The 26,419-nt window shown below is 37.0% G+C and overlaps 1 protein-coding gene across 1 annotated transcript in view; it reads right to left on the bottom strand.

The window, feature by feature from the left end:
- Asz1 (ankyrin repeat, SAM and basic leucine zipper domain containing 1) overlaps nt 1–24,865 on the bottom strand; it is a 56,898-nt gene extending 32,033 nt beyond the window's left edge. Inside the window, exons 1-4 of the mRNA XM_021165314.2 lie at nt 24,744–24,865; nt 24,205–24,304; nt 20,604–20,726; nt 18,741–18,852 (exon numbers count right to left, since the gene is read on the bottom strand). Of these exons, the coding sequence (XP_021020973.1) occupies nt 18,741–18,852; nt 20,604–20,726; nt 24,205–24,304; nt 24,744–24,848 (440 nt within the window). The 5' untranslated portion in view covers nt 24,849–24,865. The remainder of the gene's footprint in view (nt 1–18,740; nt 18,853–20,603; nt 20,727–24,204; nt 24,305–24,743) is intronic.
- Between the last annotated feature and the right edge of the window lie 1,554 nt (nt 24,866–26,419).

Here is a 26,419-nt window from a genome sequence, read left to right as displayed (position 1 = left end):
TAGAACTAAACTGAAGACCAAGAAATGAACCCACACTCCCATGGTCACTTGATCTTTGACAAAGGTGTTAAAACTATCCAGTGGAAAGAAGACAGCATTTTCAAGAAATGGTGCTGGCTCAACTGGCGGTTATCATGTAGAAGAATTCGAATTGATCCATTCTTATCTTCTAGTACAAAGGTCAAATCTAAGTGGATCAAGGAACTCCACATAAAACCAGAGACATTGAAACTTATAGAGGAGAAAGTGGGGAAGAGCCTCCAATACATGGGCACCTCAGAAAAATTTCTGAAGAGAATGCCAATGACTTGTACTGTAATAGCAAGAATTAACAAATGGGACCTCATAAAATTGCAAAGCTTCTGTAAGGCAAGACACTGTCATTAAGACAAAAAGGCATACAACAGATTGGGAAAATATCTTTAACAATCCTAAATCTGATTGGGGCTAATATCCAGTATATATAAAGAACTCAAGAAGTTGGGACTCCAGAAAACCAAATGACCCTGTTAAAAAATGGGGTACAGAGCTAAACAAAGAATTCTCAACTGAGGAATAGAGAATGGCTGAGAAGCACCTAAAAAACATTCAACATTCTTAGTCATCAGGGAAATGCAAATCAAAACAACCCTGAGCTTCTACCTCATACCTGTCAGAATGGCTAAGACCAAAAACTCAGGAGACAGCAGATGCTGGCAAGGATGTGAAGAAAGAGGAACACTCTTCCATTACTGGTGGGATTGCAAGCTGGTACAATCACTCTGGAAATCAGTTGGGTGATTTCCTCAGAAAATTGTACATACTACTACTGAAAGATCCAGTAATACCTCTCCTGGGCATATACCCAGAAGATGTTCCAACTTGTAATAAGGACACATGCTCCTGTATGTTCATAGCAGCCTTATTTATAATAACCAGAATCTGGAACGAACCCAGATGTCCCTTAACACAGAAATGGATACAGAAAATGTTGTACATTTATACAATGGAATACTACTCAGCTATTAAAAACAATGAATTCATGAATTTCTTAGACAAAAGATGGATTTGGAAGGTATCACTGTAAGTGAGGTCACCCAATCACAAAAGAACACACCTGATATGCACTCATTCTTAAGTGGATATTAGATCAGAATATCAGAATACCCAAGACACAATTTGCAATACACATGAAACGCAACAAGAAGGAAGACCAAAGTGTGGATATTTCATTCCTTTGTGGAATGGGGAACAAAATATCCATGGAAGGAGTTACAGAGACAAAGTTTGGAGCAGAAACTGAAGGATGGACCATCAAGAAACTTCCCCACCTGGGGATCTATCCCATAAACAACCACCAAACCCAAACAGTATTGCAGATGCCAACAAAAGTTTGCTGACAGGAGCCTGATATAGCTGTCTACTGAGAGGTTCTGCCAGTGCCTGACAAATACAGAAGTGGATACTCACAGTCATCCATTAGAGGAAGCTCAGGGTCCCCAATGAAGGAGCTAGAGAAAATAACCATGGAGCTGAAGGGGTTTGCAGCTCCCTAGGAGGAACAACAATATGAACTAACCAGTAGCCCCAGAGCTCCCTGGGACTAAACCACCAATCAAAGAAAACACACGGAGGGACTCATGGCTCTAGCTGCATATGTATCAGAGGATGACGTATTTTCTTCTAGAAACTTTAGAATTTTTCATAAGGTCGACACAATTCCTTCGGTCCTTTGAATCGACTAGTTAACTTAAAAAATTTATATGAAATCCCTTGTAAGTGCTTTCATATTAGCAAAGAAATGAGTCTCTTTATTCAGTCTTATGCAATACAGCTTAAAATTGTCTTGATTTAGGGCCTTCATTTTTCTTTTTTCTAGACATTTACATTTGCTCTCTAGAGTGGGATCTATGACAATACTGTTTTTTCAAGATATTCAGCTTGTAAACTGGAAATCATGTGGATTTTGCACATTAGCATTAGAAAGTGATATCATTTTATTTCTATTATTTCTAATAGTTTCTGAGCTCATTGTTTGGATTTACCAAGTGCAAAGCTGATATAATCTTAACATTACAATTTTGTTAACCCCTTCATAACTGGAAGCCAGTGGCTAATTGCTTTACTCAAAGCAACATAATTTAATGGCTCAGGTCAGAGTTCACCACTCTTTCTGTGGAAGACAACAGAGCAAATCCCTTAATCTTTGTGAGCACTCATACATGTGCCATGGTTGTAGCATTCAAATGATTACAGTGTGAAAATTGCCACAGATGATACATAAATGAAAGAGCTGTTCTGTGGAAGGAAATTAGAATTCAGTGTTCTACTATAGTCCTGGAGATCAGCCAACTTCAGAGTCAGAGTGTATGCAGCAAGTCAGCTAGCCTAGTTTCAAAGCAAGCCCGTGTACATTGTATCATACAAAATGTTTCTCAAACTTGACAAGTCTGACTTTCTTGCTACTTCATTTCAATAAGATTTCCACTAGAGGGCAACAAAACTCAACTTTATGGGAACATTCGTTCCTGATGATGTACCTACCAGGGTGTATTACAAATTAAATGGTTGGTTTACCTTCAGGAACATACTTTATGGATATTTAAGTACGTATTTACAAGTGTAGCGAGAAGACTAATGAAACAAGCATGATTTGGGCAATGATAAAGTGCTGGGAAGCAGGCATCTACTGCAGGAGTGGAGTACCTTTAGATCAACACTGTGCAGTGGCCAGCGGTGGGGGAGTGGGGGGGTGGGTGCTATAATAACAATATGTTGGAAGGTTGTTGTAGTCTGGATGTAAATTTAGTATTCACTAAAACACATTCAAGTGTTGCAAGCTGGTCTCTATCTCCAAGGAAGATCTGTGGAACCTTTCAGTAGTGGGGCATTGTGAGAGGTCCTCTGGTTAACTGGGGAAAGTACTTGCTCACAGTATTCTTGTGAGAATCATGTTAAGTTTCATGGAGACTGTTACAAACCTTGTGCCTGGCCATGTGCATGCACTGGCTTCCAGTTTGAGATGAGAGTTCTGCTGGCAAGTGATAGTCCTCCATCTCTGCTTGTCATTAACAATATAGACCCTTACAGAGCTAAACTATTATGGTGTTGCCACATCTTCAAATCTGTATGCATGTAAGATGCATAACTATACATCAGATAGATGTGACTAATGTTCTAGGAAAAAGAAAATATTAACTTAGAGAGCTGGACGTCAGGGAGGGAAAGCTTGTCAGAAACTAGGGTTTCTGAAACATGCACACACACTCTTTCCTCTTATATTGATAAGAAATCTACCTGGTCCGTGTGGAGGCACAGAAGTGAAACTAAGGCTTCCAGACCATGGTGAGCAAAGGCCCTGGTGTTGGACTGAGTATTATATTCTCCCAAAGCTTTTCTTTGAGGCCATTCCTAATTCCTGGGTGGCACTGGTATATCGTAGTATTGGTCAGTCTTCTCAATGGTGCAAACCACAAAACTTGAAGTTTGGTGTTGCTAAAGCACTGAGAATTTCAAGAAGCAAGAATCTGGGCTTGAGTAATTCACTAGTAAGATGATGAATTAGAAGACCCATCAGTGAAACTTGGTAAAAAAAACCAAGATGATAAACAATAGTTCCCATCCCACCCAAGACAACAGCTGAAAACAAATTTATTATGGTAGGTGATAGCTCTACAGGGAAGCAGGAGCTACGGAACAAGGAAGGGGGAGCCATGACTATCACTCAGCTGTGATGGACTTTGTGAAGTCAGTGGGGAATACCAGGAAAGTTTGTCCATCCTTCTCACGCCTGTTCCCACTGTAAGGACAGTTAGCTGGACAGACCATGGGTTGGACCTCACCTTAACTATGGGCAATGAGATGCAAGGTCAATGCCATCTGTGTGCCTCAAGGCTGAAGAATCTAAAGAAGATATTCTAGCTTGAGTTACTAGGAATTGCTAGAAACCCTGCTCCCTCTCCATCTCCTTGCTTGAACAGCCGGAGAAAGGCCAATTGCAGAGGTGCTGCCAAGGTCTGGATAAACCATGGGCAGAAAAGTAGGTGATGGGTGGAGGCTGTGGAGTCTGCAGTTGAAGAATTATACTCATATGCACCTCTTGTGAGATCAGCAGGAATCATGTGCATGAATTTCCACACTCTCCTGCCCTGCACACCTGCTGTGTCTAACTGGAACCAGGAGCTGTGCAGGTATGGACAGAGGGCTGCACACTGTGGGTGCTGAAGTGTGGCTTGGAGGACACCCTGAAGGGCTGTTTATTGCTTACATGAGCAGCAGCATAGGAACTGAGAACTACACTGCTGATCTGAGCTGTGCCTGAAACCCAATCCAAAGATTTGCTTAAATTCCCCTGGGCACTGCACACTCACAAATCTGCTTTCACATGTTTGAACCACAGCTGTGCCCTGTACCTCCCCTCCTCAGTATCGTGTACTCCATGAAACGTCACACGGAGGGAAGGAATCCAAAATCCAACCTGGAGGAAGAAACGCTGTTTGGTGTAAAATCTACTGTACTTTTAATTTCACTTTGTCTCTTTACATTAGTTTTCAATATTTTAACTTAACCTGTGCACAAATATCACTTAAAGATCTCGTTTTAGTTTTTATATTACCTGGTAATATTTTATGTTCATTTTGGAGGTTTCTATTGTTCACTCACTGCTATTCTCCCTATGTACAACTCTTATCTTTTCCTCCTCAGTCCAACTTCATTTTCTTCTTCTTTCTTCTGAATCCTAACTGTCCAAAGGTTTAGTAATTCCTAAGCTCTGTGGGCAGTAGCTGATACTTCAAATCCTGCTGACAGCAATTTCTCCTTTCCATTTATTCTAACTCCCTTAACTTTTCCCTCAGTTACTGTAACACTATTCCTATCCTCAGTCACCCTGCTTCTGTCCACGCCTACCCTTAGTCAACAGTATCTTAGTAAACAACATGATCGTCTTCCCGCAACCCTCTCATAGTCACTGAAATTAAACGACTGTTAAACTGATTGCTACAATATTCACATAATGTGTCCACCTAACACTGCAGTTGGCTCTTCCTGTAATATACTAGTTTGAGAGTAGAGCAGGTGATCACACCCTGTTCCCTAAATACACAGACTGAAGGTCTAGCTTCTGTACTATGCTCCTTAACTGTACTATACCTTGTCCCACTAGAACATTACAAATACTTCAACTGAGAGAATAAAACTGATACAAAAAATCAGACCAATTAAATAACTCCAGATACATAACCCCAAAACATAATTTTATGAAATATGACTAAAATCAAGCAAGTATGATGCCTCTAAAAATACTAATCCTGTAGTCATGAACTCAATGAAGCAGATCAGATGAAATCCCATACAAAGAGGTCAAAAGGACAAGTATAAGACAGATTAGAAAAATCATAGAGGATACAAATAATTTCTTAATGAATTCAAAGAGATTACAAATAAAGAGCTGAGTGAAATAAGGAAGCCAATATGGGATATGAAAGAGGAATTTAAAAGAGAAAAGATAAATAAAACCGAACATTTAGAAATACAAACATCATAAAGCCAATGGTCTCAATGAGAATGACCTTCACAGTCTCAATTACTAGAATGTTTGGTCCCCAGTAAGTGTAATTGTTTGGAAAGGATGATATGTCATGGGGGATGGGCATGGAAGTTTCAAAAGTCTATGCCATTCCCAATTAGCACTCTCTCCCTTCCCCCTCTCTCTGAATTGTGTTGGTGGATCAGATATAAGCTCTCAGCTACTGCTTTAGCTCCAGGCTGGCCTGCCTGCCTGCCTGCTGCCATGCTCCCACCTTGATCATCACAGACTCATCTGAAAACTGTTAGCCACAACAAACTCCTTGTATAAGTTGTCTCTGTCATCATGTCTCTTTTCAGAAATAGAAAAGTAACTAAGACAGCCACAAACCACCACCATCACCACCACCACCACCATCACCAAAGCAAAACATAAATTCCCAAAACCGACACAGTAGAAAGCTTCTCTTATACCATGAGTTACTTGGAAGACAGAGTATTAGGGATGAAGAACAAGCCACGATAGACTTTGAAATGTCTATCAGATAAGACAAGAATGTACAAAATGATATATGAAATCAATGAGACACCATTAAAAGACAAAATTTATGAATCATGGGGATGAACAAAGAGAGCATCAGCTCAGAGGCATAAATAATACATTCAATAAAGAACACATAAGAAAAGTTACCAGACCAAGAGAATGAGCTGACCATCCAGGACTCAGGAGGCACTATACTACCAAACAGACCATAAGGAAAAGAACTACCCCATCCTATAGTCGAGTTAAAATGCAAAGCCCAGTGGACAAAAAGATGCAAGACAGAAGAACCAATTACAGACAGACGTGAACATATCAGAGTTACAGTAGATTCAAAGACAGGGACCCTAAGAGCCAGGATAATATGGATGCAACCCAAGCATTGAAGCCTTGAAGGGCCAGCCCAGGCAGCCATGTGTTATAGCCAAAGGAAGAAAACCTTCCATGATAAGCACAAACTAAAGGGATTCATTGCTGTTAAGTCTCTCTCTCTCTCTCTCTCTCTCTCTCTCTCTCTCTCTCTCTCTCTCTCTCTCACACACACACACACACACACACACACAGAAATAGAGAAAGAGCATTCCATCAAAACACCATATTTTTCTTAGTAGTCTATTGAAATTAAAATTATCCTGCAGTAGGGTATAGACCAACTTTTAGTAAATACAGGAAAAGTTAAATAATTTATTATGTTATAGCTGACAATGGACTAAAACTAGAAACCATCAGTAAAGAAACTATTTTTTTTAATATTTTTTATTACGTATTTTCCTCAATTACATTTCCAATGCTATCCCAAAAGTCCCCCATACCCTCCCCCCGCCACTTCCCTACCCACCCATTCCCATTTTTTTTGGCCCTGGCGTTTCCCTGTACTGGAGCATATAAAGTTTGCATGTCCAATGGGCCTCTCTTTCCAGTGATGGCCGACTTGGCCATCTTTTGATACATATGCAGCTAGAGTCAAGAGCTCCGGGGTACTGGTTAGTTCATATTGTTGTTCCACCTGTAGGGTTGCAGATCCCTTTAGCTCCTTGGGTACTTTAAATACATACAAACTTATGGAGATTGAACTTATGGAGGTTGATGAGACTGGTCATCAAATAAATCAAGTAGGAAAATGAGACTGGAACTGTCTTAGTTAGGGTTTCTATTACTATGGTAAAACACCATGACCTAAAGCAACATGCAGAGTAAAAGATTTATTTGGCTTACATATTCTGGGTCACAGTCTACCAAAGGAAGCCAAGGCAGGAACTTGTTGGTAGGAACTAAAGCAGAAGCCATGAAGGAACATTGCCCGCAGGTTTCTTCCTATGGCTTTCTCCTGTAACTCAGGACCAATGACCCAGAAGCAATGCTATCCAACGTGTGCTAGGTCCTTCCATATCAATCGTTAATCACAAAAATGCACCAAAGGCCTGCCCACAGAGGCAAATCCTCAGCTGAAGTTCCCTCTTCCTAGATGATTACAGCTTGTGTCAATGTGATAAAAAACTAAGCAATATACTATACCCAAACCTATGGAATGCAATAAAAGCATTTCTAAGAAGAAAGTTTTATAGCTGCAAATGCCTACATTAAAACATTCAAAGTGATATCAAATACTCAATGATATACCTTGGTAGGCCTGGTAAAACAAGGAAAAATAAAAAAGATGGAAATCAATTGATGTAAAGAAATAATTAAGAATATGGCAGAAATTAATAAAATGTGAACAAGAAACACAAAACTCAATGAAACAAAGGGTCTTTTTTTGAAGCCTTAGTCAAAGCAAGGATATAGAAGACACAGATTAATAAAATTATAGACAAAATGGTAACATTACTATAGATAGCAACAAAATTCATAGAATTATTAAGATATGCCTTAAAAACCTATATTACTCTAAATTGAAAAAGTAAAGTAAAAGAAACAGATGAATTCCTAGATGTAGTTGATATATCAAAATTATCAAATGAGAACACAAATCACATCAAATGCAAGTGAGAATACAGACAAAGAGAAACCATACATACTCTACTTCTGCTGGGATTCTAAACTAGCCTAGTCACTGTAGAGGTCAGTACATGTGTTTCTCGATGAAAACTAACAATCTATCACAGGACCTAATTAACCCACAGCTGAGTATACCCAATGAACCTGAAAGTCTGACCACAGAAACATGCACAGAGTATTTTACTGCTGCTCTCTTCAGGAGAGCTAACAAATGGAGCTAGTGTAGATGCTATCAACAGATGGCCTTTTAAGGAAAATTATACTACAGATAAAATGCCATTTTTCAGCAGTAAAACAAAAATGAAAACATAAATGTACAGAAAAGTCATTAGAACTTATGGACACTGTCTTGAGTGAAGTAAGTCATAGTCAGATCAATATCGCACATTTTCTGTCATACAAAGACTTTAGATGTGAGGTGTGTGTGTGTGTGTGTGTGTGTTGTATGCATTATAGAGAAGGGCTGTAGAAGAGGAAGACAAAATCTTAACATATGCCATAATTAAAGCAATCACTTTGTATGCTAATTCAAAGGCTTCACTGATAAATAAAATACAAAAACAATCTGGAAACACTAAATAAATGCAGTGGTTAAAACCAAATCTGGGAATAGCACAATAAAAGAAATGTGACCCAGAATATGTAAAGTTGTCTATTTGGCTTTTTATTTTTCTGTTTCCTAAACTTGAACAACATGTGTGTTTCTGAAAGGGACTTCAGAATAAGACAGAACCAGATGTTAAGAGGATTTTTAGCATTCTCATACATCTATCATTTGTTATTCCTAAAGGGGAATGGCTCAGTTAAGCTACCCAGGTTTGAGTTGATACTGGTAAAGATTATCAGCAGTAGGGGTGATCCTGAAACCCAGCTGAGTCACCTCAATATTCTATTTCATTAAAATGGTCCATCCTGCTTCTAAGAAAACTACTAACTATGGATGTTAGAAGAAACCATTTTCTGGAAAACTAGTAAAAATGCATACAGGAAATATATCTAGTAAACATTTCTAGAACCTCTAAGAGACAGGATCAAATGGACAAAACCCTAAGCACACAATAAAATAGTCTCTTAAAAATAAGAAATAAACTTTAGAATAAATTTGATTGATATTTTAGTGTGTGTACCTGTACACATGTATGTGTAAACTACAGAGGGATTGTTTTTCAGGAACCATCTACTTGTTTTATGAGACATGTTCTCTCTAGCTGACATTTGGGGCCCCGAGTATGATAAGATGGGTAGCTAGCGAGTCCCAGACAATTGCCTTTCTCTACTTTCTCAGGCTACCATGCCTAGCACTTAACAAGAGTGCTGGAGACTGAATTCAGACCTCTGTACTTGAAGCAGCAAGCACTTACCAACTAAGTTACCTCCCCAGAGCACTAATCATTATGTTTAAGAAAAAGTAGCCAGAGGCTAATGAATGTCTGAATTTTGAGTCTATCCTAGTCTACAGAGTGAGTTCCAGGAAGGCCAGGGTTACAGAGAAAAACTCTGTCTCTGCATCCCCTTCCCCCCAACTCCCTAAAAGAAAAAATTAGAGGAGAAAGTAACATTTGTCTTTTGCTTGTTTGTTTTTTCATTTTTTGTGGAGTTTTGCTGGTTTGTTCTTATTTTTGTTTGGTTTTTGAAAGAGAGAGGGAGAAGGGAAGGGAGAGATGAGAGAGGAAGGGAGGGAAGGAAGAGAGGAGGGAGGGAGAAAGGGAGAGACAGAGAGAGAGAGAGAGACTGCAAATAACAAAGCTGGGTGGCTAGGTAAGTGAGTAGGGGAAAGAGAAAACATGATTGAATAGTGTACGATAAAATTTTTCAATAAAAGAAAAATTTCATTAGAGATATGAACATTTAGTAATAAAGTACTCAGAAACTATAAAACTAAAAATAATAAGTTAATAGATAACAGTAGATGCACTAACTTAGCACAGATTCAGTGGTAAGGAAAAAATAGAAGGAGAGAACATCCATTGTAAGATGTGGAAGAAAACAGGATGTATAAAAAAGTAAAGGGTGTTAGTAAGCACAAAGGATATGGAGTGATGGTCTAAATCCCAACCACAGTGAAGAGAACGAGATAAAGGCAGTATCTTACCGACTGTCAAATTTCCAAAACTAATAAGAGACTTAGAGAAGTCTCCAATTCGTAAGTCCTAGATGAGCTGCTCTGCACTGCTCAGAACCACCTCTTTTAAGGCAGATACTTTTTCTCTCCTGGAGAAGGAGTGTGGGGAGGATGGGAAAATAGTATCTTGTGACAAGAACCCTCCCCTTTACAGATTCTGGCCCCAAGGACCTCGGGTTAGGAAGGAAACCTTAAAAGATCTATGACAAGATGAACAGCTGACTTTTCAATAGAAAACAGCAGAGGCCAGGAAGTAAGCAATAGTTTTAAGAATGTTGCAGTTAACCTAGGTATGCAATAGGAGCTTCAGGTTTATACAGTATGTTAAGTATGCACAGTGCTGGTGACAACTCTGTACATGCTGCTGCTGCTGTGTGATGTAAGAACACAAGTAAGGGTGCACATACCTTATGTATACATTGGCAAGGATGTAAAATGGATGTTCTTTCAGAGAGCTTACAGTATGAACTGGCAAACAGATTTTTTTTTGAGGATTCTTTACCCATTTTAAATGTATTAACTTTGAAAGTAATCTACTTCTGGAAGTCTTTCACAGCATTAATATGTATATCCCTGTTAGGGTAACATTTGGGCTCTGCTCTCTATCACCTGTGATGCTTTTATTGTAAAAACAAAGCTGAAAATACAAATAAAATTATAGAGTTAGAAAGACATGAAGTGGTCACTCAAATCTTAGAAAACTGTCTCATGAGATATGATGTATGACACAAGAATGTCAAATTACACACAACTTAATGCTTTCAATATGGTAATGCTTAGCAAGGCCAATGTACTCACACATTGTACCAAAGCTGTGAAGGCACCTAAAGAGTTTTCAAACAAAGATAAAGATAAAGTTATTAAATATTGACACAAAGATCCCATAAGATTTTTGAGTGAACAGAACATTGTGCATGCATACATTGACATGTAAATCCTTTTCTGATTTTGAAAGGATTGTGGATCTTCATTAAACTATTTAGTTACTGTCTCCAAAAGAAGAGAAAAATTTCTTCCATCATGGGCTTACTTCATGAATCTATTTGTTATTTAAATATTCACACCAAAATGTGTCAAATATTTATATGCAGGTTTAAAAAGAACCATCAGAAAGTAAATGGTCATTTCCAGTATAATGCTTTCTCTGTTAGCCATTAAAACTGCTTGTGGAAGAATGCTGTCATTCTGTCTGCCTGTGTTATCAATAGCAAGTTGGGCCAGATTTGTATTTAAAGTAGAAGCACATTCTCATTGCAAGCCAATATTATAGTTTATCAAACTGCTCCAGTGACATTTATAACTGAATTTATACTCTGAGAAAGAAGGTAAAAATGTTCCCAGGGTTTCTTCTTCTTTCTTTTAAGAGTGGGCAATAATGTTCAACAAGTTAATAAACACACAATGATTACGTCAAAACCTTGAACATTGGTTAATGTGTCCTTATTTATCAATGGTAATAAAACATCTACTGATGCCACACAAGTTTGTAAAACTATTATCTCCTGGCTTAGAAATCTGAATTGTCAGAAAGTATCTTCTAAATATAAGTATATCACACATATAAATATATATGTACATGTATATATATTTCATATATAAAAATATTATCAATTATCCGTGATATAAAAACAATACAAAAAATATATATTACCATATTATAAATATACATATAAATACATATGTGTATATCATATGTACATACATTATATACACATATAAATGAAATATATATGCATTTCATATATGTACATGTATATGGAATATATACAAATATGAAAATATTTCATCAAACTTGGTGGAAATCTTAAAACTTCTAAAAACAAGACCCATTAAGTTTCAATGTGCTTTTACAAGGGTTATAACTACTTTAGCAATAAAAATGTCAGCTGTATTTACCACTGATTTATAAGCATTATTTAGACAACATATTTAAAAGCTATTAACACAGCGCTTGAAAGGCAGCACATATTAAGATAAATGTTTGCTTTAAAACATGTCTGATAAGGTGGCTCAGTGGTAAAAGGCCCTGGCTGTGCAGGCCTAATGGGACCCAGGAAATGAAAAGGTATTCACACAGCACAGGAACTATGAGCAGAGAGAAAAAAATGCCTACAGAGTGGGAGAAAATCTCTGCCTGCTAAGTGTTTAAATCAACAATATTTAAGAAAAACATAACTGTGGTTTCTTAGAGCATTAATATTAAAAATTACTTTCAAGTTGTTAATTCTTTGCCATTAATCCCAAAGAAAGAAAGAAAAAAATAGAGAGTTAAAGAATTAAGTAGATTTCTTTGCATCAATATGGAAACCTTATGAAATGTCAAACATATTTTTGAAAAAAACTATAAATTTACACAGAAAATAAAGAAACACAGAGTAGATACTAAAATAGTCATAACTATAAAAAGAAATTAGAACCAGAAGATGTTAATTTCTCCTTGTAGACAGGGTAGGTTAAATAATTTGTACCAAAGCTATGAAGGCACTTAAAGCATCTGCATTAAAAAAAATTAAATTTTCTCAAAAGCAAAAATAGGAAGGAATAGCGGAACAGAACTCTAGAGCACACACACCAGTGCTGACATTTACACGTATTTGGCTTGAGGACCCGTTCCAGTTCACAAAAGACAGCTGGAAAATGGCCTGGAATATCAAAATTAAGTTAACAGTCCTGGGATATACCCAGCAAAGGGCTTGATTAATCATACCTATGACAAATTAAGCTGGCACTCAGGGATCATATCTTCTAGGCTGAAAAACAGATTTTCATGTCCCACCTCCAACCATGATTCCAGAACTGATAATGTCCCAGGCACCTTTTAGAATAAGCAAATTTCTACTGACATACAATTGAATGCCTCCTATTTTCCCGCAGAAAGTTTTAAAATCTACAGACTGGCACCCTTGGTCCTTAAGAAGAGGCAGGAACCCCGTTACCAACAGAAAAGGCTCACAGAGCTCATACAATGGCACTGACTGATCTGGGTGGCACATTTACTGTATTAGAGAAGTTCTGACTTATAGAGAAGTTCTGAAATATTTTCAGGGAATAAATTATAAAATGTAGCACTGTAATTCTAAAAGGAAATCAGAAAAGTAAATGGAATTAACTCCCTATTTTAGTAATGGATCGAAGGTACATGAGATTTAGTGAACTAACACAATATGTATATGTGCATTGAGTATGGACAAGCCTGTACTAATAATAAGCATGTGGCAATGATACAGTCTCTCCTTCCACCACTATGTGGGTTCCTGGAGCAGTCATTAGATTGGCAGAGCAAGCACTTCTACCCATTCAGCCATTTTATCAGTTCCAGACTTGAACATTTAGTTATTTACTTACATAAAAATTCAGCAGCAGGCATGACGACATACACCTTTAATGCCAGCACTATAGAGGCACTATGACGCTGAGGCTAGCCTGGTCTACACAGCAAGTTCCAGCCTGCCAGAGCTATATAACAAAACCCTGTCTCAAGAAAACTCTGGATAGTAAATGTTTACCTTTAAGTGAAAATTTTCCAGTTTGTAGATCAAAAATAAAAGGCCCACTATAAAAAGGCTAAGTTATATTTGTTTTTAGTTTTAGCTTCTTTGTAAGAGAACTGCTGGAAAGCTTTCTCCTATGTCAATTGAATGGGTAAGTGAAGAACACCATCACAACTCAGGGCAACAAACATGGAGAGGATGTGGACTCTGGAAACAGGTTAGAATTCATAGATGTACAAGACAAGGGAGAGTCTGATAGGGATAGTCTAGGTTCCTGGGTGCCTTCTCTTGGAGGAGAAAGGCAGAAAGAATTCCAGCAGATAACGAAGGTAGAACACTTGAAGTTCATGTCACCCACAAGAGTTCCATTCACTACACACCAACAACTTGATCTGAACTTTATCAAACAATATAAAGTATTTTTTCCTAAACAGTCTAAAAAGATGAATCCAGACAGAATGGAATGAAGAAAGGAGGGAGGGAGTGAGGAATGAGAGGAAGAAGAAAAGGAAAGAGGGAGGAAAATACAACAATGAACTATAATGGCTACAGAAGAGGAAAATGAAAACAAACACAAACATTTGGTGGAAACAACACAGCACCCACACAAAGTCGTTCCTGCAGTAGTGCAAACAGCGATCACAAGCATCACATACAATCTCTTAATACGCAGGCAGGTTAAATATAGGTGTGCATAAGTCAGTGCTACCCAAAGGAAGCATCCAAGGTTCCTGTCCACACTTAGGCGGGCAGGGGTGGAGAAAGATGCAATGCTGCCAATGCTCTTATCACTCATGTCCCCAGGCTTGGTGTTACCATGTTTTAAATTCTGCTTTTCAAAGTCAGCAAAGAACTTTATAGAAACTATATATATGTACATACATATATGTATCTAGATACACACATATATGTATATGTATATGTATATGTATACATACTCACATTACATATATGTGTATATATACACATATATACACATACACATATATAATATATATTATATATACACATATATATTGCCCTTTCAATTGCTAAGCCAATCAATTTTGTTTTATTTTACTAGTTTTATTTAACCATGCCAGTGTATTAGTTTCTGTTGTTGTTTGGTCTTTTGCTTGCATCCATAATGCTAAATACTAGCCCCCAAGGCCTGGTTGCTCCCAGGGAGAGTCTACACATACCCAAAGGACATACCTGCATGACATTATGTAACCTTGCACAAGTTATCCCTGATTGGTGAATAAAGATGCCTATAGCCAGTAGCTGATAGAAGAGAGATAGGCAGGGATCTCGGGTTCCTGGGCTTGGGGTCTGATGAGACCACAGGGGGAGAAAAAGGGGAAGAGTGGAGGTAGCAGTCATAGGGTAAGGGAGTTATAAATTATAAATACATGGCAATCAAGGCTGGCCAACTGCAGTTATGAGCAGCCCAAAAGGAACACAGCAAGTTATAATTTGGGGTTATTGATGGGGAAGTAGATTCTAATAGCATAAAGTGCAGTCATCTGCCAAGATCTAGTGTTGATTAAGGCTTATTATAATAATAAAACTTGTGTCTCTTTTATCTGGGAACTAAATAATCAAAGGCAGGGCAAAATTCCCCGGCTAAGATTAAACACTTTCTACTATAAGTTTCTTTTCTATTGCAGTAGTAAAATAAAAGGCTAAAGCAACTAACATATAGAGGGAAGGGTTTAACTGGCTTATGGTTCCAAAGGGATGAACGTTTGACATGGCAAGGAAGGGTGGCAATAAGCAGCTAGCATGGAGTTTGAGCTGAAGCTGAGGGCTCAGACTTTTGAGCTGCCCAAAGCAGAGAGAGCTAACGGAATGGCACCAGTCTTTAACCACTCAATGCCCACTCTTACTTCCTCTCAAGGCTACACTTCCCAAGCCTCCACACGCAGTGCCAACTGGAAACCAAGTATTCAAATGCTCAAGACTATGGTGGCATTTATGATTCAAACAACCACACCCACAATACAGAGAGTTCTTGATTCTTTCAAAAATATTCATAGGATGGAATATCAAGCAATATGTCACTGACATATACAACACAGAAACTAATATTCATTATCTTTGGTAAAAGAAATTAGACACATAAAATATCATACAATTCTATTTATATAATATAGACTAAAATGATTATAGGTGTAGAAACCAGTAGCAGATGACACATTAGCCACTAAAAGAAGGGAATTTTACAGGAAAGGTTACAAGGAAAGGAAGGTTAGAAGTGTGCTGATTTAGAGTGTGGATAACACAAGTATATACTGTTTCAGTCAGTTAATTATACAGTAAAATGTAAGTAATTTACTGGATATAAATTTTATGTAATTTAAAAAAATTATTACAGAAATTCCATGGTACCATTCCAAAAGACTTCTAGCAAATAAAAGCATAGGAAATTCAACATTTACTCTTAACTTTTATGCTTTCTACTCATGTTTAGCAAAACTAACCAAAAGAGTTGATTCAAATCATTCTTTTTTATTATAAAAGTTTAGACTCCTAAAATCTAACAAATGAGTTAATTCCTTATTTTCTTCAGGCCTTCCCTGCATTTTATATACAAACTAAGACTGTCTTTTGAGATGTCTCCACAGGGTGTAGATGAGTTCACGCCACTTCAGACATCAGAGCAGACCAGTCTTTAGCTCACAGCCAGACCCCTAAGGCTTTGCTGTTTCTTTTATTCATGGAAGGAGACTACAGATCTCATTTTAGTGTAAAAGAAATCTTTAGAAAGCTCGTGATCATTTAGCTTTTACAGAATCAGCCATTTATATGCTTCGTGTATAACTTTCTAGTGTTTTAAAAAGTATTTCTTATGAGCAAAAGAACTGCTCATCAAGAGAATAGGTCATTGGACTGAAAGTAAATTCATCTAAATGTTTGCTTTTCTCTGTGACATCTTAATAATTCTTTGTTGTGTTTGTCTCTGGTATATTTTGTAGATATTATACACATGAACCTACAACTTCTGATATTCAAATAAGTTTAATTTTTTTCCGTTGTTAACGATTTACATACCCAGTTCCCTCCATATCTCACTGTATTCTCCTGTGTTCTGAGACTATTTTCCTTTTACATGACATACGTCATTTCAAGTCTATCCCATATATCTGAAAGATGACATCTCATTCTTAAAGACGCAGAATAGAAGATCCCAAGACACCAGCTCGCTTGTCATCTCCTTTATTATGCTTATAAGCTAGGCAGTAATGGACAAAGCTTTCGCCACTTACTGTTAGCACAGTCTTTCTGTAAGTGGAACAGGATCGACCTTGAACTCATAATCTCCCTGCTTCAAAATCCTGCAAGCTAAAACTAACAGGGATGTACTACCATGTCCTGGCTACTACCTATAATATCTTGTGAAAGCAGTGAAAGTAAAAAAGCAAAAACAAAAACTGAAAAATGCATAGCAAACTCAGTGTTTGAATCCAGAGAGACAAATCTTATCTAAGTCATCTCCAAAGGTACAAATCTAAATGACAGCACCCACGAATTTGATTTAACTATATGTTTTAATCATCTGTTTCAATTTCAAGGTACAACCAGATCCAAAATTTACATTTAAGAGTTATATTCTAAAGAAAATAAAAATATTCCTATGAAGTGGTATTTGCAGCTAGTTTTAATATCTACTCTTTTAATCTTTAATTTTTTTATTACTTTTATTTTTTTACAGTCCAGTCATTACTTCCTCCCAGTCTGCCCTCCCACAGTTCCTCATCCCATTTCCCCTCCCCCCTGTCTCTAAGAGGATGTCCCTTCGCCCCATGATTATCTATATGGCTTGACCTTTTTAACACTAGCTCAGGGGTTCTTAACACTAATACTGTTTACATTCTGGGGTTAGAAATCCATTGCTTGCAGGGGATTTTGTATGTATTATAGGATATTTTACTGGGCATCCCTGACCTCTAGCTACTAAATGTTAAAAATATCTTTGAGATGTAACAAAAAAAAAAGTATCTTTAGAGACTGCCACGGTGGTATGGAAAGCAAAATAGATCTTGCTTGAGAAGTACTCTAGAGATAAAAATATTTCTTATTTTAGATATAGAAATGCTATTTAAGTACTTTCCAAGGCAGCTACTTTGTCTCATAGGTAGCAAACTAAATTAGGAAGAAAACTTCAGAGTTCAGTACAATTGTTACAACAATTGAGGCAATGGATAGTAACTATTTGTAATAATTTATGATTGATTCTATCAGTACTAGGCATTTATTTTATGTATACTAATTCCTACTTTCTTTATTTTTAAGATTAGCTAAAAGAAAAGGAGAAATTTAGTAGGAAAATTGACTAGAAAATAAAGCCAGGCAAGAAGCCAACTAAAACATTTTTTTCAAGTAATCTATTTTTATTATTAGTGAATTTTCAACATCTATGTGGTTCATTTACTGTCTGTATATAGTACTATCCCATATATACGATAACCTGACCAACTGGTAAAGTTGTAGGAAATGGGAAATACTTTTATGTATTTTCTTAGTATTAGTATAAATCAAAGAATTCTCTTAAGAAATCCTTATTTAGTCATTGATTTACTTATGTGTATACATATTGTGTGTGTGTGTGTGTGTGGGAGGGGGTGGTGGATGTGTGTGCAAGTGCTTATGAGGTCCAGAAAAGAGTGTTGGATTCCCTGGAACTGAAGACAGAGTTTGCCATCAGCTGTGGTTCTGGGAACTGACCTCGATTAATCTGCAAGAGCAGTACAGTCACCACGTCATTGCCAAGCACCGTGCCAGACCCACACTCTTAATTCTCACCTGGAGAGAGACACTTGAGCAACTTTACTACTATACTATCACTCAACAACCATGTTCTTGTGAGACTATGATTCACAGGAAATAAGATTTACAGTTCTGTTACTTTGTAATTTCAAATTTACCAAAAGTTTACCCTCATTATATCTCCTTTTGATAATAATAGTCAATGAAACTGTGACTTTATGACGCATTTTCATTCACCATTTGGCCAAGCAAACAATGTTATTGACCTTTAAATATTCATTTTATCACATGTATAACAGGTTGATAAGAGTATTTGAAAAAGAGAGGCTCTTACCTACAAGCAACATTTGGGTCCGCATTTCTTGAAAGTAGTAACTCTACACATTTCAAGACTTGCTCCTCTGAGCCACGAGCAGAACAAGCACTTATCAAAATGGTTAACTTGTCTATATGAGAGGAAAAGAAAAGAAATCCTCACACATTAGGAAGTGCTTCTAATTGCCATCTTTACCATCCTTAGCATGTACTGCACTCTAAAATTCTCAACCTCTTCCCATCTTTATCTCTCCATGCATATCTCACCATCTTAGCAAAGGCTCTTTTGCACCTCTAAATTATTTTGAATTCATATTGTAACTTTCTTCACTTATTGGCATTTCTTCAGGAGAATAGAAAGTGGTTCGGCACAATGAATGTGAATATCTACATCCATCACATGCATGTGAAGTTTTCATAGATACAAATCTGTCTTGCTCAATTTGGGATTGGAAAATAATGATACAGTCTCTGATTTTACTTTACTTGTAACAATCCTGGAGGTTTGTCTGTAAACTGTACTAGTGCAGAGGTCAGAAGAAAACTCCTAGAAATTGGTTCTCTCCTTCCATCATGTGGGTCCCAGGGATTAAACTCACATAAGCAGGCATGGGTTGGCAATAAGTGTTTTTGCCTGATGAGCCATCTTTCTGGTCCCTCCACCCCCCAGTGTGTTCTTTTTTCTTTCTTTGTTTGTTTTTTTGTTTGTTTGATTTTTTTTTTGTTTTTGATTTTTGTCATTTCTATTCTGTGAATTCACCCTGTTTTCTAAAAGTGGAGGAAATCAGGATTGACTAATTAAAGACAAAACAAAACTAACAAAAACACATACATATACAAACCTTTCAAGTCTCAGGAATATAAAATAGGCCATCACAGCCATGTTTTTAACTAATGGCTCAATACAGATAAACCATAATTATCCTAGACCCAGGTTTATTACTGACAGTGTTACTACCATGATGCCTTAATATTTTGTTAGAACCAATTTATAGACATGAAACTAATAACAGGCCTCAGTACCCAATGGGAATCTTATATAGACACAGAGGATTTTAAGTGTAGCTCCTGTGAAAATACAACATGCTTTATAAACACAAGTGATTCTCTGATTTTAAATAGAGAAAGGAAACCATGATTTTGTGAAAAGAGTATTTATATATTTTCAAAACTCTCCTCTTTAATATGGTTTTCATTACGTGATGTTTTCAAATGACATAATAAAAAGCAAACCCTAAGCATGCAAGTCAGGGAGGGATGGCTATAAATATATAGAACATTATAGCAATAGCTTTGTAAGCATTTCATGTAGATTACAAATGTGAAAATTTATACTGAAACAAAATGTATACCTCAAAGATGAAGTGAATTCAAATATCTATTAGAAACGTCTTAATGAGGTGCCATCACTGCTTCAATGAACCAAACTGGATTTACGTATCTACCATTGCTTTTTAGAAAGGACTCACAGTACTAAGCAAAAGTTGTTGAATAACAAAAAAACAGTTTTAATAAACCATCTATGAAAAACTTTGTTTTCAAGTATACAAAGCAAATTTCAAATAGTTTTTCACAAAATTACTGGCTTTTTGATATTGCTTTCAGTGACTTTCCTTTAAAAACAAAAACATCTAGCATGCTATTTAAAAGTACACATTAATATAACTTGTCATAAAAATAACAAAAACTATACATTGAAATCTATTTTCTTGGAGAAGCAGTTTTTAAAAACATGTATATTTAAATTTGAGTTTTCATATCCTTATACAACTAATAGATTTTTGCTTAAAGTACTTTAATTTTTCACTTAGTATAACTTTTGTTTAGAAATCAAAGAATCACAGTACACTGTCAGTTACATTTTCTCAAGCATTTTACTTACCCTTATCAAAGCTTGCATTAGCACCTCTGTCCAAAAGGAAGCGAACCAGCTCTGCATTGGCCACACTAGCGGCATACATAAGAGGGGTCCATCCATAGCGGAAGCTGGAGTCCACATTAATGCCTATCCATGAGGAGAACATCTGTTTTAAAGACTTAATTTCTTAATTGTGTATATACATATAAATATGTATAATTTTATATATTATATATTTATAATTTATATATAATTATATATAAAATTCAATACACACATGTATGAATGTTTACCTGTACAAATGTATACATACCAGTGGTATGCAGAGAGGCAAGGAGGCATAAGAAGTCCAGGAACTTTAATGGAGTTACAAATGGTTTTCAGCTACCATATATATGTCTCAGAAATTGAATTGAATTGGAATTAATAAAATTTGCTACCTTCAGTTTCATGGTGGCACTGCATTCAATGAGACCCAATATGACTAATATTTACCACATAATAAATATAGCACCTGTAATATAAAAATTTTCTATGATATTTTCTATGGTGGTATTGGGGAAGATTTTGTGGAGGTTATATGTATTTTATGTGACAATATTATGCCTGGGAAATATCATACATCTTTATGGTTTCAAATGCTACATATGCCTCCAAGAGATCCTTAACGTCTTACCAACATGCAATTTAACCCCTGGATGACTGATAAAGCATGACTGAAAGTTAGGTTAGGTCATAGAACTCTGCTGAGAAATGCAGCCTTCATTTTGTAATCCATGGTTCAATATTATCATATCTATATTATAAACACAAGATACAACTGGTGGGAATGAAACAGAAGGCAAGGGAACCAATAGGAAGCTAGAAGCATATAATACAAAAATAAAACCAAGAACCCGGAAAAGAGAGGAATTAGAAGTAAAACAAAAGGAAATTTAAAGATAGTATCACTGTAATTTAAAATTACTTTGAGGTGTGATGAAAAGAACAAGCAAAAACTTACCATCAAGTTTTACTTTAGAAAATTAATTAACAAGCAGTGAGCTAGAGTAAGGAGAGGTCTGAAATGTCAGGACTTGTTTGAATTAGTAGTATTTAGATGGGACAGGGCAGGAGAGAGGGATACAAAGTTATGAGTATTGGCTGCTCTTTCAGAGGACCTACCTGGTTCAATTCCCAGCACCCATATGGCAGCGCACAACCAACTTTCACTCCAGTTCTGTGATATGCGATGCCTTTTTCTGACCTCTGTGGTACTGCATGCATGTACACAGACATGCAGACAGAGAAAACATCCCCACACATTACAGATATAGATGCAGATACTGATAAGACATAACATTTAGAATGTGGCAGAGACAGGTAGTAACTGCCAAGAAAGGACAACAATAAAAATCTTCAAGCCATTAACACTACAAATCTCTTGAATTATTAGGAATTTTCTCAAAAATACTGGCCTAGCAATATAAGACAAACAGAAAAATGTTGGGCTAACCTAGGATTACGAAATCTAGAAGCTGTGTTACAAGGGCAAAGACACAGTAAGAGAATGAACCCAAACCCATTAAACTTATATAAACCACTTCCTTTAAGGACATTAAGAGTAAAGTGGTAATTTCCCAGTGACACTTGGAGACCAAGAGGCTGGAGGCGTGGCTCAGCAGTTAAGACCAGTGACTCTTTTTCTACACCTGGGTTTAATTCTCACCACCCACATGGTGATTTGTAGGTGCAGCTGCTGACATATAGACAGTCAAAACACCTATACAAAAAAATTAAAAATTAATCAAAAATAATCAGTAATTTCAGGAAAGAAAAGAGAATGCTTTCTGTTTCAAAGAAATTATATAGTTAACAGCATTGGCTTTAATGTTTTATAGTATACAGATTTTTCATGGTCTCTTGCTATAGCATTCTCCTTAGAAAGATAAAAGTCATGCTCTGAAGGGCTGACTGTTTTCTTGTTGAAGCACTAAGACACTGAAGACTATACAAGTACATTTCCAACTGTCTTAAACTCTTATGATGCATATTGTAATTACTGGGGAAATGCAGTACTGAATTATATGCTTGAGCTTCTGTTTGTCTTTTCTAACAATTTTTCCTCTGTAAGATGATGTGATAATCAGAAAATGAGTTTAGAAAAACAATCATATTTCCTTATTCTTTTCTTTGGCAGTTGCTAGCAAAACTGTGATCAAAGATAGAAATAAAACATATGACAAAAGAGAAGTAAACATTGAATTCTGGTATAAAAATTCTCACTGATTATCACTTCTAACACTTATTTTGTGGAAGCAAAAGTAAAAGCCCTTTCTCCTTATACCTACACATTTATTTTTGGCTTTTTAAGATGAGTTTTAAAATGTATCATAATTAAAGACAAATTTCAAATGGCTGAGCACTGACTTAGCAGTTGGCTTTGCAGGAGGCTGAAGCCTCTCATTTGCCCACCATCACACTAAACCCTAGTACTTCATGCTCCTCCATCACCCTCAACATTCCTAGTCCCACTATTCTGAGAAAAAAAATTCTCTTTTCTGAAACAAACGTCTGCCTACTCTACCCCAACTATCACCATGCTCAGTACATGTACATGTCCAGTCCTCAAATTTCCTTATTTAACTCTTATTGAACATTGTCAGGTGAATAGCAAACTCCAGCAGTTGTTCACAAAGTGTGACAGAGCTTCCCCATTTGTTACAAAAATAACACCTAAGACTTACATATGCTTACACATCCTAGGCTAATATTGACTTAAACCTTATTCTAAGCCTTTATTTACATGTTATTTTTTTCTAATTTTAATTTCAATATCCTTGAATACAATGCTGCTATCCTTTTTATAAAGGGGGAAAACTGAAACCTACAAAAGCTTGATAGCTTATTTAATATTAGAGAGCCATCAAATATCATGGTTATTAATCAAAACCTGATCATGTTTTGCAATGATATATTTTCATTAGATGCTATATTGTCTCTAGCATAGAAGAAAAACAGTTGCTGTCCACAACCTCATATTTGTGTGTGTGTATTTTGTATCTTGAACTTGTTAGCCCTTGGATAATTTCAACCACTAGGATCAACAATTTAATTTGTATGTGTAGGTAATTTAGAAAAATGTACTTAATCTATAAGAAAGCATTATGAGACTTGGGATAAAACTATATTTTACATAAAGGAACTGATGCTCTAAAAATGCTTATATAACATCGCCAAAAAATCACATTGAATAGGCCATGAAACTAGAATATCCAGATATTCATTCTGATATTCGACTCAGGCCTTCGGCCACCAAAACATAAAGTAGAAAGAGACAGAACCTGAAAGAATTAAGAGGCATATTATATAGCAAAGTAAATATTTAAAAAAGGACGACCACGGTGGGGGTAAGATTTGTCAGAGGCAGGCTTCTTAAAGGTTCAAGAACCAATGGAAAGCATTTAGACCTATTCCAAGTAACAGGGTAGATGAAGAAAGAGGTCAGGAAGCCAAGAAGCCAACTAACACATTGGTAACACACCTGTTAACGCTCATTAGGAAAAAGCTGACACAAACTTTAAAAACTTAGGTGCTTTAATGAAATTAATCAATGATTCATTTGTCAAGATTGCCTGACTCTCACCAGAATCCAGGAGTTCTTTCACTAAAGAAATATCTCCGGTGGTCAGTGCTTTCTTAAATGTCTCGTTCTTTTCTTCAACGGGTAAAGACCTTTTTAATTTCTAAAAGAGCAGGAAGTTAAATTTCTCATTAATGTATATCTTCATCTACAATGCATCAGGAAATAACAATAAAACAAACAAACAAACTACATAGGGTTGTTTCTGCTTTGGCCTGCAAACGAAATACGGGACAAATCTGTGTCTAAAATTATCTTTAAAGGGATAAATTATCTTTAAAGGCAAAGATGAGATGAGCCAAATCCAGGTGACACTACGTCTGTGGCCTAAATGATGCAACTGATGAAAACCGCGGTTGGTAAACAAGGGGGCATTTGGCTGGTTTGCCTAATAACCTGAAACACGCTTAAGCCAAAGCTCTGGGAGAAAGTTAGGGAGCTGGGCACAAAGGGGATAACTGGGTCCACGTGTCTAGGCCTAGCTCCCGAAAGCCACGGGAGGCCCCAAACGGGTGAGGTCCAGCAGTTGCCTTCTCCACTACCTGAGAGGACCGGTCGAGATACCCAATATCCCAGCCGTCATCCTCACTATCGCTGCTCTCGCCTCCACCAGCCACTGCCAAGCCCCTCAGTGTGCCCGCTGCCATGGCTCCAAGCTGTTCTTCCGGTGCCTGCGCACTATCTGAGCTTGGGCGAGCGTGGCCTTGCGCAAGCGCTTGGGACCTCTGGCGCAGGCGCAGAGCGGCTCACAGCCACTTCCTCCTCCCACGAGCTGGCCTTTCACACCGGAACCTGATGGGGTCACATCTCACGAAGACTGCCGCTACGCTCTGCTCTTCCGTGGTACTTCCAACTCCTTTAAGAGACGTTGTTTCATTAAAAAATAAAAATAAGATAAATTGTTTGATTAGATTCTTGAACTCCAAAGAATTCACACTAGTGGAACGAGCTAAGTACGAAGGATCTTTTTCTCTCCATGAACAGTGTGTTGGGTGAGATGGACTCCCATCAGAAATAAGTGCCTTCTAAGACAAACTCTTATTTGCTAGAGTATGTCACAAACGAGTACCACGGGGACTTTCCAGAAGCCGCCAGAAGACCTCATCTTCCTCCCATTCTTTGATTTCCATGTGACCAGAGGTCTCAGCTTAAGAGTTAGAAAGCCAACCCTCAAAACACTCTCCTGTTGTGACTCATTAGATGCCCCAGCACAAAAAGTCACTCACGAGAGGAGAATATTGGCAAAGAGAGAATCAGAAGCCTTGGAAGAACACAACGATTCAAATATCCAGAGAGCAAGTAATACCAACAGCTTGTGAAAGCAGTTGAAGGTCAGACCCACTTTTCTACATATTGATAGAATATTGATGACACCTCTATTAGGACACACCCCCCCGAAAGTTAATTGGTTTAAAAAAATAGAGTACTTATCTCAATGACTTAAAAAGCTTAACCATGTACCATTCTTTCTTGATTTTTATTTATTTATTTTTGTTTGAACAGTGGTTCTCGACCATTGGGTTGTGACCTCTGGTAGAGGGTCAAGAAATCTCTTCACATAGGTCACCTAAAATCATCAGAAAACAGATATTTATGTTATGACTCATAAGTAGCAACTAAATAATTTTATTGTTGGGGGTTACAACATAGGAACTGTATTAAAGGTTTGCAGCGTTAGGAAAGTTGGGAACCACTGAGAAATCTCTTGAAGTTTGTTTGTTTGTTTGTTTGTTTTGTAGCAAATGACTTCAGTGATTCTCAAAGATCTTTTTAACTAGGTTAGTTTGGGGGAGGAAGGAAGACTAGTCTATCTAAATGTATTAATTTGTATTAATTGAGTACATATGGATTATTAAGTGTAGTCTGACACAACTGTATTGCTTTGTGTGTGTGCGTTTCAGAAGGTTGTCTTACTATGCAGCAAAAGGTTACTGTAAATTTTGCCTGACCTCCAGAGTCACTTGCTTAAAGTCACACACCATCATCATACTTACATTGAAGTCACACACTACCATGGTCAGCTACAGTCCAGAACTAGGCTTTAGAGGACACAGCATTAAAGACAAACCACGGTACCTAATGGAGCCACATATTAATCAGGAGAGAGAATATATACAACCAAACAAGGCAGTTGAAGATTTTAAGTGCCCTCAAAGCAAAAAGTTATAGTGTGGTTAATTTCTGGAATTAAAACAATTAGATTCTTTACTGGTAGACT

Source organism: Mus caroli, unplaced genomic scaffold (genome assembly GCF_978045245.1).
Source record: "Mus caroli unplaced genomic scaffold, Mus_caroli_1 scaffold_7, whole genome shotgun sequence".
In the NCBI taxonomy this organism is placed as follows: Eukaryota; Metazoa; Chordata; class Mammalia; order Rodentia; family Muridae; genus Mus; species Mus caroli.
Note: the sequence above shows the minus strand (reverse complement) of the source record. Positions and strands in the feature narration are given on the sequence as shown.